The 14,094-nt window shown below is 34.2% G+C and overlaps 1 protein-coding gene across 15 annotated transcripts in view; it reads right to left on the reverse strand.

Moving 5' to 3' along the window:
* KIAA0825 (KIAA0825 ortholog) overlaps positions 1–14,094 on the reverse strand; it is a 473,576-nt gene that overhangs the window by 313,074 nt on the left and 146,408 nt on the right. For 11 of the 15 annotated variants that reach the window (XM_073993834.1, XM_065545830.2, XM_073993829.1 and 8 more), the window contains 3 exons: positions 13,572–13,762; positions 11,096–11,278; positions 1,654–1,764 (listed from right to left, as the gene is read on the reverse strand). In XM_073993834.1, the coding sequence (XP_073849935.1) occupies positions 1,654–1,764; positions 11,096–11,278; positions 13,572–13,762 (485 nt within the window). The remainder of the gene's footprint in view (positions 1–1,653; positions 1,765–11,095; positions 11,279–13,571; positions 13,763–14,094) is intronic. The other 4 variants (XM_073993835.1, XM_073993826.1, XM_073993833.1 and 1 more) reach the window with 1 other exon arrangement.

Here is a 14,094-nt window from a genome sequence, read left to right on the forward strand (position 1 = left end):
TTTATTTCCATTTTTTTCTCTTATAAATAATGCTCCGATGGATATCTTCATATATAAAACTTTGTCAACCTCTCTGATTAATTGCTTACAGTTGATTCCTAGAAACAGAATTGTTAGATAAAAGGGCAAAAATATTTTTAAGTTTTTAATACGTATTACTAAACTGTCCTCATGAATTTGCATAAAATTTCATTTCCACTATGAGCTGAATAGTCATCTCCATGTCCTAGTCTTCGTGTTAGGACAATAGTGGGGATCGGTTGCTAAACAGAACAGAAAGAAAAGAAATGTGCATTTTTGCTTGCTGTAGATATAGAAAGAGAAAGAAGTTAATATAAGAATTAGTGTTTGAAAGATAAGCCCATTTCCATGCTGATTTCCAGGACTCTAGCTGGGTTGATCTGAGCAAGCTTGGAAGTGGAAGTCTTACAGACTTATAACTAAAAGAAAATAACTCCAGTGGTTCCAGATATAAAATAAAAGCAGGCAGTAAAATAGGTTAAAGCAAATGTGATAATAACATGGAGAACAGATATGTTTATAAATGTAGGAACTCATCAAATGACAGAGCTTGTTGGCTTGACTCACACTGTAAGAGATCCAGTCATTTGTTACTTTTGCAACAATGAGTATTAAGGAGTTGGCTATTTAATTCCAAATGAAATAAAATATATTTATGTGCAAGATGGCAAGATATATTTACACACAAGATGACAGAGCATTTGAGACTATTCCATTTCTAGGACTCAATCATAAGGAATTAATCAGAAATGTAGACAAAGTTTTATATGTAAATGAAGTAATGACAATACATTGAGGTCCTTGAAGATGGGGTCTATGTCTCATTAATGTTGGATTTTTCATTACCCATATGGAAACAGGCACACATTAGGCAAACAGTGTAAGTTTGTTGTATGTATGGAAACTTTCGTATATGAGGTTTTCACACCTTCTATTTATGGGTGACAATCTTGTTCCTCAAGAGACAGAGTCAGCTTAGATGGTAAAATAGCTGATAGTGTATTTCCAAGATGAATCAAGAATGTATGGGGATTAACAATGTCTCCTTTAGCTGTACATGATATTTTTATTCTCAGATACCAAGGAAAGGTACTTTCCAATGTTATATTCAGCAAGAAATCAAACTGCCATTTCACATAATGCCACAAAATGCCATCAGATTACTCTGGAAGCACATTTCATACTTTAAATGATTTTTCTTGTTTTTAAGTGCTGTTAATTAAATAATAAAAGTGAAAGATCCTACTCATAATTTGAAAAGTTACTTCTCTCTCAACTTCTACCTAAGGCTCTGAGTTAGTTACATGTCTATGTTTGATAATTAGCTTGAGAACTGTCAAATCCCCAGTCATATATCAAGAAAGACAAATTTTAAAATAAAACTAAATTCCAAAACTTTACAGTTTTCCATTACATCACTAAAGCTATAAGCTAGTAGAATTATGAGGCCTATGCCTTTGCTTCTTGAGCTAAGAAAAGAGAAATAATACTCTTTACTTACCTGCCAATTGTGAAAAGTTGTAAGTTCTTTTTGTAAGATATAAGTTAATTTATATCCACAGATAAAAATTTCTATTAAATTTTAAAAGGAATCATAGAATTACAGATAGTATAGCATTTAGAGGCTCTCACCTGAGTAAAGAAGGGTAGAAATGTGATATGCAAGAAACCCAATATAATGGTTGCTTAAAACATGATTTTAAGGAATCTGAAGTAGACTCATCCAGGCCATGCTGAAAAGTCCTAGGGAAATACAAATCATTAGTTTAGAATATACAGGAAACATTAACTATGACGATTGAAATAACTTTTGATTTTTACTTAGGATTCAGTTAATGATTTTTTTTGTTTGTTTCTTTCTTTGGAGACAGAGTCTTGCTCTGTTGCCCAGTCTGGAGTGTAGTGGCACAATTCCAGCTCACTGCAACCTCTGCCTCCCAGAGTCAAGTGATTCTCCTGCTTCAGCCTCCCAAGTACCTGGGGTTACAGGCACATGCTGCCATGCCTGGCTAATTTTTCTTTTTTCTTTTTTTTTTTTGTATTTTAGTAGAGACGGAGGTTCAACATGTTGCCCAGGTTGATCTTGAACTCCTGAGCTCAGGCAATCCGCCCATCTCAGCCTCCCAAAGTGCTGGGATTACAGGCATGAGCCACTGTGCCTGGCTGAGTTAATGATTTTTACACAAAACGGTATTGTGCTAGAATGGACAATGCCCCCACTTCATCCGCTTGGGATTTATGTTAATAGGTGACTCGGGGCCAGGTGGGCAAGTCAGCACAGCCATGAAAAACCACAAGTTAAGACTTAGAATTTTTATGAACCTCTATAAAACCAATCCTTACACTTGGGGAAGGTGTAACAATACCATTATCATTTAATTTTTTAAAATCTCATGTTATACAATTTGTCATGACAAAAGGATAAAGAATAGTACAATGAATATTACTTATGTTTCCCATGAGTAGTATTTTTATATACCATTGTTATCTTCTTCAACCTGGATCCAATAAATGCCAGTGTTTGCTTCACTAATGTAAAAATTTTAGCATCATGGTACCTCTTTTTAATCTTTAAAGTGATTTATAAGTATTAAATAATTAATCAGAATTTATAATTAATTTTGTATACTCCTAAGGGTCTAGAGAGGGTTTATAAAGAAGAATTTAGTTGTAAAATACATAATTATAATTTCAAAATTAAAACAATGCAACCCGAATATCTGATGTACAACTATCAACGGTTACTGCAACATTTTTCTAGGCTGGCTCAAATTCAACTCTAAATCTTGACACAATAGAAAAGAATTTGTTACATAAAATCTTTAGCAGATAACTTGGCTAGTAAAAAATGTATAACAACAGGAGGTTATATTTTCCTACACAGAGTTATGAGCAGTGACTGAGAATGCTCTAGAAATGGAATTTTTGAGGTGGTACCAGCTCTCTTTATATACAGTACAGGAGCAATAGTGTCTTTTGATATCCAGAACAGAATTCCATTTTGAAAATCCACCTTTATCTTTTCACTCCACATCTTGCTTCTTGTGTCTTCATGTTTTTTTCAAATTTGACCCTTCTTTCCCCCTGATTGTCTTGCTAAATAGAACATCTTCTAATTAAATAGACTTGGATGTTTTTTAGACTTTAATATATCATCTCTTCTTTAAAAGGCTTTTTTTTCTCAGTAAATCTCAGATCAAAATAGAAATTCCTTAAATAGGCTTCAAAGTCAGGCTGTAATATTTCCATCTCACGTATTCCACTATGTGAGCTAGAGAAGTAGGCAGAAGCCAGACCAGGTACCAGGATATGTTTTTCTAAGGAGTTTGGACTTAGTACTGGCAATAACGAACCATTGAAGAGTTTATGGCATGGGATTAACCCTAGCAGTTTTACATCCTAGAAAAATCACTTTAGCAGTAGTGAGGGGAGCAGATTGGAAAGAGTCAGGCAGGAGGGAGGGAGATAATGAAGGCAATATTGTAGTAGACAGGTCAGAGAGGATAAGATACTGAACCAAGGTAAGAGACAGGAGATAGTAAGTAGGAGACAGATATAAAACTTGTTAAATTCATAGAACAAACAATATTCATCTCCTAATGACATGGAGTTGGTGATGGTATGAGTGGGAAGATAGAAGGAGAAAATTAAGAAAAATGAAGAAGCCTAGGATACATTTCAAGTATTTTACTTAGTTTTAGATATGTTAAGGGGGCTACAGACATCTGAAGTACATCCAAGGCATTGAATAGTAATTTGGATTTACTGATACAGCACATACAAGAGCTGTCTGGTTTGAAGACACCAATGTGGAAGTCATCAACATAATGGTATAGCCATAGCAATGGATGAATTCACACCCCCTCACTCCATCCCCCACCAAAAAACAAAAAAGGAACGTAATACGTAAAGACGATCAAAGATAAAACTCTGGAACATACCCACACTTAAAGGGCAAGGCCAGAAAAAGAAACATTCTAGCAAAACCAAGAAGGAATAATCAGAGAAGTAGGCCAAGACACGGGAGAAAGTGGTATTAGAGAAGCCAAGAGAAGAGAAAATGACCGAATCCACTGGAGTTAGCAATCGGGAGTGTATGGAGGACCCTGCCCATGTTGCTAGCTTAGCATGCTGAGGGTAGAAGTCCAATTGCAGTGCACTGAGTGAGTGGTAGGTATAAAAGTAGACAATGAATGAAAACTGTTTTGGGAGGGAAACATAATAGTAATGGAGGAACATTTTTTAATATAGGACATGTTTGGGGGAAGGAGCCACAAGACAAGATAGAAAGAATATTTAAAAGGCCATGAGTAGGAGGTAAATGCAATTAAGAGGTCAGGTAAAAAGATTTACTCTAATTGGGAAAATAGACATATCGATCAGAGAGTAATCAAAGGATGTAGAGGTGAGTGGTGAGAATAATTATTAAGAACAGAAATGAGAAGTTAAAGTGCATTCATGATGGTGTGGATTTTCTTAGAGAAGCACAGGAACAAGGCTGTCTGCTAACAAACACATGGGGCAACGATCAGGGGCTTGACCCAAGTGGGGAAGGATGAAAAAAGGAGTTACCCAAGATTTGGCAAAGAGTGGTATTGTCAAAAGGTATAAAAGGAGAGGTGGGTGATATTCTCTAAAAGTGTACCAGAGTCTGGATAGAGCCCAAGAAAGTGAGGGTATGAGGAGGACCACGCCACTGCAAGAGAGCTAGGAAAAGGAGGGTGCTGGTACAATGTGACAGGAGATGCAGCAAGTGGCCTGGAGAGAAAGGCAGTCTCAAAGGAAGAGAGAGACTCAAAGACTCAGAGAAAAGGATGGGTGATGAGAGAGCAGGAGAGACTGGAGAATGTGGACAAAGATACTACATATCTTTGTAGCCTTTTTCATAGCCTATGCCTACTTTCCCTCACACTTCCTTGATCTCTTTGCATAAAATCCCTATTTGTCTAGTTGTCTGAGGGTTACCTCATTTCTCTAAGAATGAATACCTTATCTAGATGACTTCTCTATCATGTTCAGGTAGCTCCATAGATTGCTCTACCTCTGAAGCTTCTCTACTAAGTCTTCTCTGACTACCCTTTCACAACCTTATCCCCTCTCTATGCTCTAATTTTGGTTTGTTTCTTTATAGGATTTAACTCTACCTCCAATCCCTTTGCATTTACTTTTTTATCTGCTCCATACCCTAAGGGTAAGGTCATCAAAAGTTATATAGAGGTAGTGTATGGGCACATGCAGGAACCGGAGCCAGAGAGCCTGGGCTTATATCCTGAATATGCTTTTATTAACAGGCAATGCTGGTGGCAGTGTATTTAGCCTTAGTTTTCTCATTTGTAAAATGGGGATTAAAATAGTAAATCCCCTCAGAGTCAGTGTGAACATTAAGTAGAATAATGTATTTAAAGCATTTAGGAAAGTGCCTTGTACACAATAAGTGCTCAATATAAGTAAGTTATCATTATAAGATAACAATCGGTAGAAATTGTCCTTAAAAAAGTCTATGGCCATTTCAAAACTGACATGAAATTTCTGATAGTCTAAGTGGTTGCCTAGCTGCAGTTTTATTCTCACAACTAGACAAAATAAAGGAGGATCTAAAAATAATGGCATGGTTATTTAGTACATAAATTTCTTAGATGACAAACCATTGGCAATATGATATTTATCTTAGCATTTCTGCCAGTACCTAAACTCTTTTACTCCACTGACAGTTTCTCAGTCATACTGGTTATAGTAAGGTTATTTGGCTATAAGAGATATTATGGCAGATGTTTATGGTCTCAAAGGGAGTGAGATCTGTATGAGCATTTAATTCCACAGCAAGATCCCAAATTAGTTTCATTATTCTAGAGAGTATAACAGGGTGAAAATTGGCCCACAAGCCTCAATGGGAGAATGAAATTATGAGCTAGCTATTAGATAACCTCTAATGATGTTTTGGTATACAGTTAAAAGAGAGGATGCTCTAAATAATTCATAGTGGAGAGTAAAATACAATTGTATGAGCCATAGAATTATATTTTTCACAAGACATAAGAGAATTTTGATACAGCAAATTTAAATACTTTCGTAAAAATAAATGTCATAAGTTTGAAGCAGGTACATTTCTTCACATTCCCAAATGACACACTGTAAAGATGACTTTACTTAAGGGCAAAAGAGTGATTTGGGGAAAATTCCTTGCCTTTGCCCTTCCTCCCACCCCAACTAGCCATGCCCCTTCCTTGCCTTAGCATTATACTGCCTCTTTGCTGACCACACCAGCACTCTGTCCTAGATTCACTCTCTCTGGGTTCTCTGATCTACACCTATGTTGCCAGAATTCCTTTTTTCTTTAACAAAACTGATCAGGTCTTTGGGTTTATTTAGCCAGATGCTGAAAGGAGATAAAAACCAATACACATCAAAAGTGAGAAGAACTGATGAGCTAAAAAGAGTTAGCTGGGTTTTATGCTTCTCTTGTGTCATGTTGTTTTGGCTGCCCCCGCAGGAGAAACAGGTCTCATAATATGATATTAATGGAATAAACCTCCATGACTGAATTAAGGTAGCCCAAGGATGTAAGCTCTATGCGAGTGGAGGGTCAGGTTAGATTTCTTGAGTCATCTGTGCCTGCCATGGTGCCTGGGCCACTGGAGGCGTGCAATAAATCATACCAATAGAAGACCACAACCTTAGACAAGGCAGAATTAATGTGAAACTGAATAACTAAGATAGCCCTGGAAAGCTCGAGATAACTGAGGACATGTGAACCTTTCTGATGGCCCTAGAATCACAGACAACTACCTATGAATACTGAATTCAAGATTTTAAACAGAATTCTAAGTCGCTGCTTCGCTTTCAAAAACCGGCATTATACCCGAGACTATAAGTTGTTGCCTAAATGTCATTAAGTGACATTTAAGTGCCTTGAATTTCTCATGATGAAAATAACTCTTTGAGGTTAGCAAATGATAACTGGATGTTAGAGAATAACTGGCCCATAGTAGATACATGGTAAATACATGGCAAAAGAAAGAAAGAATGAATAAAAGGTATTACCAGACCTTGCTTAGTTAAAAGGAGGATGAGTTTTAAGGGCCATCTGTGAAGAGCAATTGTGGGTGGTAGACAGCCAACGGGCAGGTTGAGGACAGGAGGTGGAGAGAGAGAAAGACTGGACCTCGGGGTACACCAGGAGTCAGCCAGTCGAATATTCTGGGAGCAGCCCTCTCTAAATTTAATGACTGGCTCTTTTGGAGTATTTTAACCTTATTAGGATGACACATAAAGCTGTTTAATTTTGTGTTTTTTTAAAAATGAGATTTCCCTTTTAAAATAATGTTTACAGGAAGGTGGATAAAGGGAGTCATTAAACCTAAACAAAATGACTAAGACAAGAAACTTCACTTTCTGGAAAATTTTGCATTCTGCCAGATACCTTTTAAAAAAAAAATCATTTTAAGTATGTTTAAATTTCCATTCAGTCTATATTCATTTTCACAACTTTATTGAGATGTATAATTCATATACCATAAGATTTACCCATTTAAAGTATATAGATGGTTTATACTATATATATACTATATAGATGGTTATACTATGCAGCTGCATAACCTTCATCAGTATCTAATTTTAGAATATTTTATTCCCAAATGAAACTCTATATCCATTAGCAGTTACTCCCCATTCCCTCCTCCCCTCACCCTCTGGTAACCACTGATCTACTCTCTGTCTCTACGGATAAGCCTATTCTGGACATTTCTAATAAATAGAATCAAACAATATGTGGGCTCTTGTGTCTGGCTGTTTTCACTTAGCATGTTTTTGAGGTTCATCCCTGTGGCAGCACATATTAGCACTTTATTCCTCTTTATTGCGGAATAATATTCCACTGTATGGATATGCCACATTTTATGTATCCATTCACTAGTTGATGGACATTTGGCTGCTTTCTCATTGTGTTATTTTGAAAAATTCTGAAACATAAATTTTTGTACGGACATAACATTTTGAACACTCCTACACAAATTTTTGTGTGGACATAATACTTTCATTGTTGGGCCATATGACCATATGCTCAACATTTCACATAAGCATATTCTATGCTTAACTTGAGGACCTGCCTATTTTCCAAGGTGTGCCAGTCATTCCTGAGGTAGGAAAAGCAAAGGCCTATTTTATTTTCTGAGAGACAGTGAAATAGTTTCTTTTTAAACAAAGGGTAAGGCCATAACCTCGAAAGCCCTAACATTAGTTTGAAACAGAACTATAGACAGAGCATTGGAATTTGGTGACTAAAAAAGCCTTATGAGTGACAACAAATGGACCCCAAGATGAGGCTGCTATTCCTTGGCTTAGTGATCTACCTTTGGGTATGTTTCTGATGACCCTATCTTTTGCATGACTTGTTGGCAGTTGTATTGAAATCCCACACTTCCATCTTATTAAATGTTGAAATAGCCAGCTTTCAAAAAGTTTCTACTATTAGGAGTTTTGGTATAACACATCAAAACATTTGGATAAATATAGACATAGACATTAGATATACATATGAAATTCATTATCTAATTCTACCTTTTATTATAGATTTAGGGAGGACAATATTATTTTAATTTAAAATAAAAAATATCATCATCTTTTCTTAAATTACTTGTGGCAGATACTAAATCTGGTTCATTGTTGCATCCCTTATCTTTAATCATAGGGGCTAGAGAGGCAACAACATTTGTCGAATTGAAACTGAATTGCATTTACCCAAAAATTCTAGTAATTAATTTTTAACCTGCTACACATGAACTAAAACTAAAGTCTACGCATCCAAAATGCAACATATGAAATCACTGGGTGGGGATGTGTATGAACATGTATGTGAATATGCTTCGGAACCTGCAGTTTAACTGCCTTTATGAAAGAAATATAAGTGATAAGCACTTTGGAAAATACATGGTGAATATTTTCTGTTTCAGCATGTTCCTTTTCCTGGAGAACAAAGCTGAAGTACTCCTTTTACAACATTCTAACAGAAATCTATAAAGGCGAGTTAAAAAAGAACATATATTTTTGCAAACAGGTTTCCTTCTTCCTGAAAAGACTTTAAAATCATGTATTCCTGTCCAGGGATTTCGTGGTCCTACGCTAAGTTCAGAAAGGAAAACACATTCAGTTCATCTGTCAGAACTACTTGAAATAAAGGCAGTCACCTTCTAAAAGGGCATATCACGTAGAGTGACAAATGTCAGGTACCGTTTATAAAAATTCAATACTATTAACATCTGATTGCTACTTTTCACCAATTCCTCAAAGAATGGGTTTAATTTTTTAATGTGAGATTCACAATTTTTTCTAATATGCTAATAGTATGATGGATTCATATCTTGGATGTGTAAAAAAGCCCAATAAGTCTATAGAGTTCTTGCAACACACAAATATATTTTTCTCTAATTGGCAAAGAACATGCTGCCCTGTAGATTTCATTTGTCAATACAAAACAAAGTATATTTCAAAGATTAGATATGTAGTCTAGGAAAACAATCATGACATTTAAGTAAACATAAATGGATAAAACTTTTGAAATTTTTTGAACTGAGAAATATTTTAAAAGAATTAAAGTATATCTAGATTTTTGTTCATGCTTCAAAGCAATATAGCTATCTATGTTTTATATTAAGAAAAACCAGAGGCAGTGCTTAGCGTAAAATGTTCTGTAATCCTGGTTGAAATTAGCAATTTAAATTTGCTGAATGAGGTTACAGTGCAATATCTAATGCACAAATCATAGAGATTTGAGTACTTGCATAGTTGTTAAAAATGTATCAAAAAGCCATAGGTTAACAATAATGAATGTATGTTACATTATTATTAAAATATGCAATCTTTGGTAATAATTTATTTGTTTTACAAATGCATTGGGGGGCTAAAATTTATCAATTCATCTGTGACAAAGCATGAAATTCAATATTGCTCACCATGACCAATCCATGAAATTTGTCAACTTTGTTCCCGATTTTCACAGGGCCTTCCTCTTAGATGAAATGACCCATTGAACTGAGAGCATAGCAATTTTTTCATCTATGGTAAATCAGTTTAGTTTCCTAGGATTTATTATGGGCTTCAGACTTGAGCTTCTTATGATTATGAACCATTATGTACATAATATCAACCGTATGGTGATTTATCTCACTGTTTCTTCCCCTTTCTGAAAGAATTCTCCATTTCTAAAATGTTCTCAACGTGTGTTGCTAGAAGGAACACTCTGGAAACAATAGGTTTATTGAAAGTCAGAGTAGGTGAAGCCGAAATAAAAGCTGTTAATTCTTTTAGAATATCTAATACAAATGTGTCAAAATTTATTAAAAATTAAGATTTGTATATCGCTTTTACCAGAATGTTATGCAAAGAAACACTTGACCTGATTTATCCTTAGAAATAGACATGTGAAATTTTTACTACCCATGAAGATATAATTATTTGGTTAAAAAATAAAAGTGACAATTTTGGAGGAGGATATAAACAAAATGGTATTAATGTTTTATGATAAGACATATTCTAACCTCCTCTATAACATTACAGATTTGAACTGCATTAACCAGAAATCAAAGTAATTCCACATTTCTAGATTTTTCTAAATCTTATTTGTTGAGCTAAGTAAAATATTTCCACATTTTAAAAATGTAATTATTATTTCTATTTCCATTTGCCATTGCTAGCTGAGGTATATCTCAAATATAGTTTTCTTTTTCATAAAGTATCAAAAAATCACTGTGATTATCAGGCCATCAATATAATTTGATCATTTAAACAACCCAAATAGTGAAGCTAAAAATGTTCCTGATTATATTAGAGCTTTATCAGCTGAATGGGGTTGACCAATAGAGACATAACACATTTTCGGGCACTGAATTGCATTGAGAATTATGAAACTCTATTGGTTGGTGTTAGTTTTATAAAATGGCCCAGTTCACAGTATCAAAAATGCACTTCTAAAGATTTCTACTTGTAACTTCACATAATTCAATAAGTGTTATGGAAATAACTTGTTAATCACATTATTATATATCATAATAGCTAAAAGGAAAATACATTTGATACTTACTTATACAATTCTGTTAATGGTGAAGTCAAAATGACTAATGTTGTAAACAGATTATTACAATGGGTATGAATTTTAAAAATTTTATCATCTGTATGCTGATGAGGATTCAAAAGTTTCTGTACAGATGTACAAACGGACCATAACATGTTCTCAGTGCATATCAAAATGGTTGTGACATCAAGTCTGTTGGAAAGAAAGAAGAGAAAATCATGTTAAACAAAATAATGTTTCTGCTTGGTAGGCACTTTAATTCATATCTCTTGTACTAAGCATATGTAAGAATAGAAGAATTCAGTTAGATACCAGAGCTTCAGAGATCTAAACCAAATAGAAAGTATCAAAGATAGATACTCTTTGAATTTCTAGGTGTTAGATGACCCACAATACCATTATCTTTAGGGATGGTGAGCTCTGTAATAGCGTTTTAGGAGTGCTTTTAAAAAATGTTTATTTTACATTATTAGGATTCTGTTCAAGAAACTCAAGAGATCATCCCGGAAATTACACTGAGTCAAAGAGAAGCTAGATGAAAAGAAAAATTTGCTATTTTCCATATGTGTGTATGATAGGTTAAAATTTCATGGCAGAACAATTCTCCTCACTCATGAGCAAACTGTCAAAAAAAAGTTACAAGATTGGTAGCACGTTCTCCCAGCAAGTGGGAGATAAGAAGAAATGACAAACGAAGCTCAAATCGAGAAGCCTATAGTTTCAGAAATGTTTAATATTAAATAAATTTGTGGAAAATATGCTGTATTATTTATCTTATTCATAGACTTCTTTCTTTGTTTCCATTTTTCTTGAGTTTTAATAGGGACCCAAAGATCTCTTTAATTATTATTTTGGCACATAACTAAATTGAACAGACCTAAGTTAGTTTCCTTTTTTTGGTTGTTTTGTTTTAAATTCAGGGTTGAAGAAACAGAAGATGAAAATTTTGAAATGATAAGAAAAATACAAGTTTGAGGATCTTTTAAAATGACATTTTGGCTTCAAATTTATTATATAATAAATATTACATATTAATAATATATGACACATATGTAAATCATATATATGGCTTAGTTATGTGACATTTGAAGGCTACTGGAATATTAAAAGAATCAATAATAGTCTTTATAAAGGTTTAATTTTAGTTTGTATATGCTTTTTCTAATTGCTAGATAAACAATTTCTAATCCAATATATATGTAGAAACACACATACACAATCTGATTTCCATAATAATGGTGGTTTAGGAGTAGCCAGTCAAATAAAAATATTTATATATTTTACTTACAAAAACTAGAAGCAATAATTCTAACATTGCATGGCATTTTTATGCAACCACCCAGAAAATAAAAACCAAAAGTCTCTATTCTACAGTTAATTAATTAAATATACTACCCATTTCTACTTATTTCATGAGCTAACAGTAAAGCTGATTTCACATAATGACTTGCCATTTCATAATCAAAAGTGATTTATGCTATATAAGGAAAAGAGCGAAGGTATTCTTTGCTTTCAAAAGGAATTTTCCATCTATTCTTAGTTCAATTTTTTAAAAAAGTCTAGTCAGTAATTCAAAACAGCCTGTGCAAAATACCATATTTATGAAACACTGCAGCAGGACCTAAATGCCCTTCAAATTGCAGCACGCTTTACAAGAACATGATCAGGAAATGATTCCTCCTGCCAAAAAAAAAAAAAAAAAAGACTCCCATGTCCGTAGGTTCCTCCTAAAATACATCTGAAAAAAGATTATTCTGCCTAAAAGGTCTGAATCACATTATACAGAATATTTACAAAACAAAAGCCTTTTCTTCATATACATACAAGACCATTGTAGTGATGTAAGCACAATTCATACATTCATTGCCTAGAGAACTCATAGAATTGTACTATAATTCAGTCTTATTTAATACTCAGTGACTGTTGCTCCTCATTTTCTGTGATTTCACATTTTGTTGAACTGGCTGTTAGTAACAAATAGTGAAAATAAAAGGAAAAAATAATTAGAATATATTAGGAAGAAAATAATTAGGTTTTCTTAATGAAGATAAGCTTCTATATTTAAAGGGTTAACAAAAAACAACTAAAATCCCCTGGTTGCCTAGAAGTTCAAAATCAAATGTGTCAAACTGACTGCTCCATCACAGCATGGATGCTTTGGTATCAATTTCAGGGCCTTAATTTTCTATTTTTATCTTATTAACATTTGTGTATCTATATCCTCGATTATAAGACACCTTGAATCATTTTTTTAGAAACAAGTGGATTCTATAGACAATTTTAAGGAATAAAAAGAACAAATTTATTTCGATTCAGGTTTCATATTTCCACCTAAATAACTCAGGAGAATAGAATATGATTTCTTTTCAGATGTTAGAAACATGTTAAATATATAAGGAGTATGTCATGAGATTCAGAATTCTGCTTTATACCCAACTAATGAAAAGTTTTCTTGAAAAGCAATGTTTTTCAGAACTTCAGTTACCTTAACTGTGGAGTTCTTTTGCGGCTGGGGTGGGCCCGAGTGTATCTGGAGGCCAGTAGACCCAAAGATTTCTCCAGCACTTCTGCTAGAATCTCCTGGGCTAACTTAGGAGGCAGAATGGTCCAGAGATCGTAACGAAGAGCCCAGCAGAAATAATGCCACATCTGGATCGAGAAGGAACATCTTTCACCCTGGCAAAGCCACCAAACGTTAAACCATAGAATTACATCTTCTAAAATGTCAGTTTGCTTCCTATGAACCTAATTAGTTCAGGCTGAAAGGAAATAGCTAAAGAGTTTGACACACTAGAAGACCAACAAAGATTTTTGATAAGATGTAAAACATCCTTATTGACAAAGGAACAGATGTTTTATTTCAATTATGAGACTAGACATTCTAGTGCAAATCCAGATCACAAACATTTAGCCTAGCATAGCCTTGATTTACCTATACCTAGCCTAGGGTTTAAAATTTATTTTTAAACAACTAGCTTTGTAGTTGCTGAAAAAACCATGGTAGCTTG

Source organism: Macaca fascicularis, chromosome 6 (genome assembly GCF_037993035.2).
Source record: "Macaca fascicularis isolate 582-1 chromosome 6, T2T-MFA8v1.1".
Classification (NCBI taxonomy): Eukaryota; Metazoa; Chordata; class Mammalia; order Primates; family Cercopithecidae; genus Macaca; species Macaca fascicularis.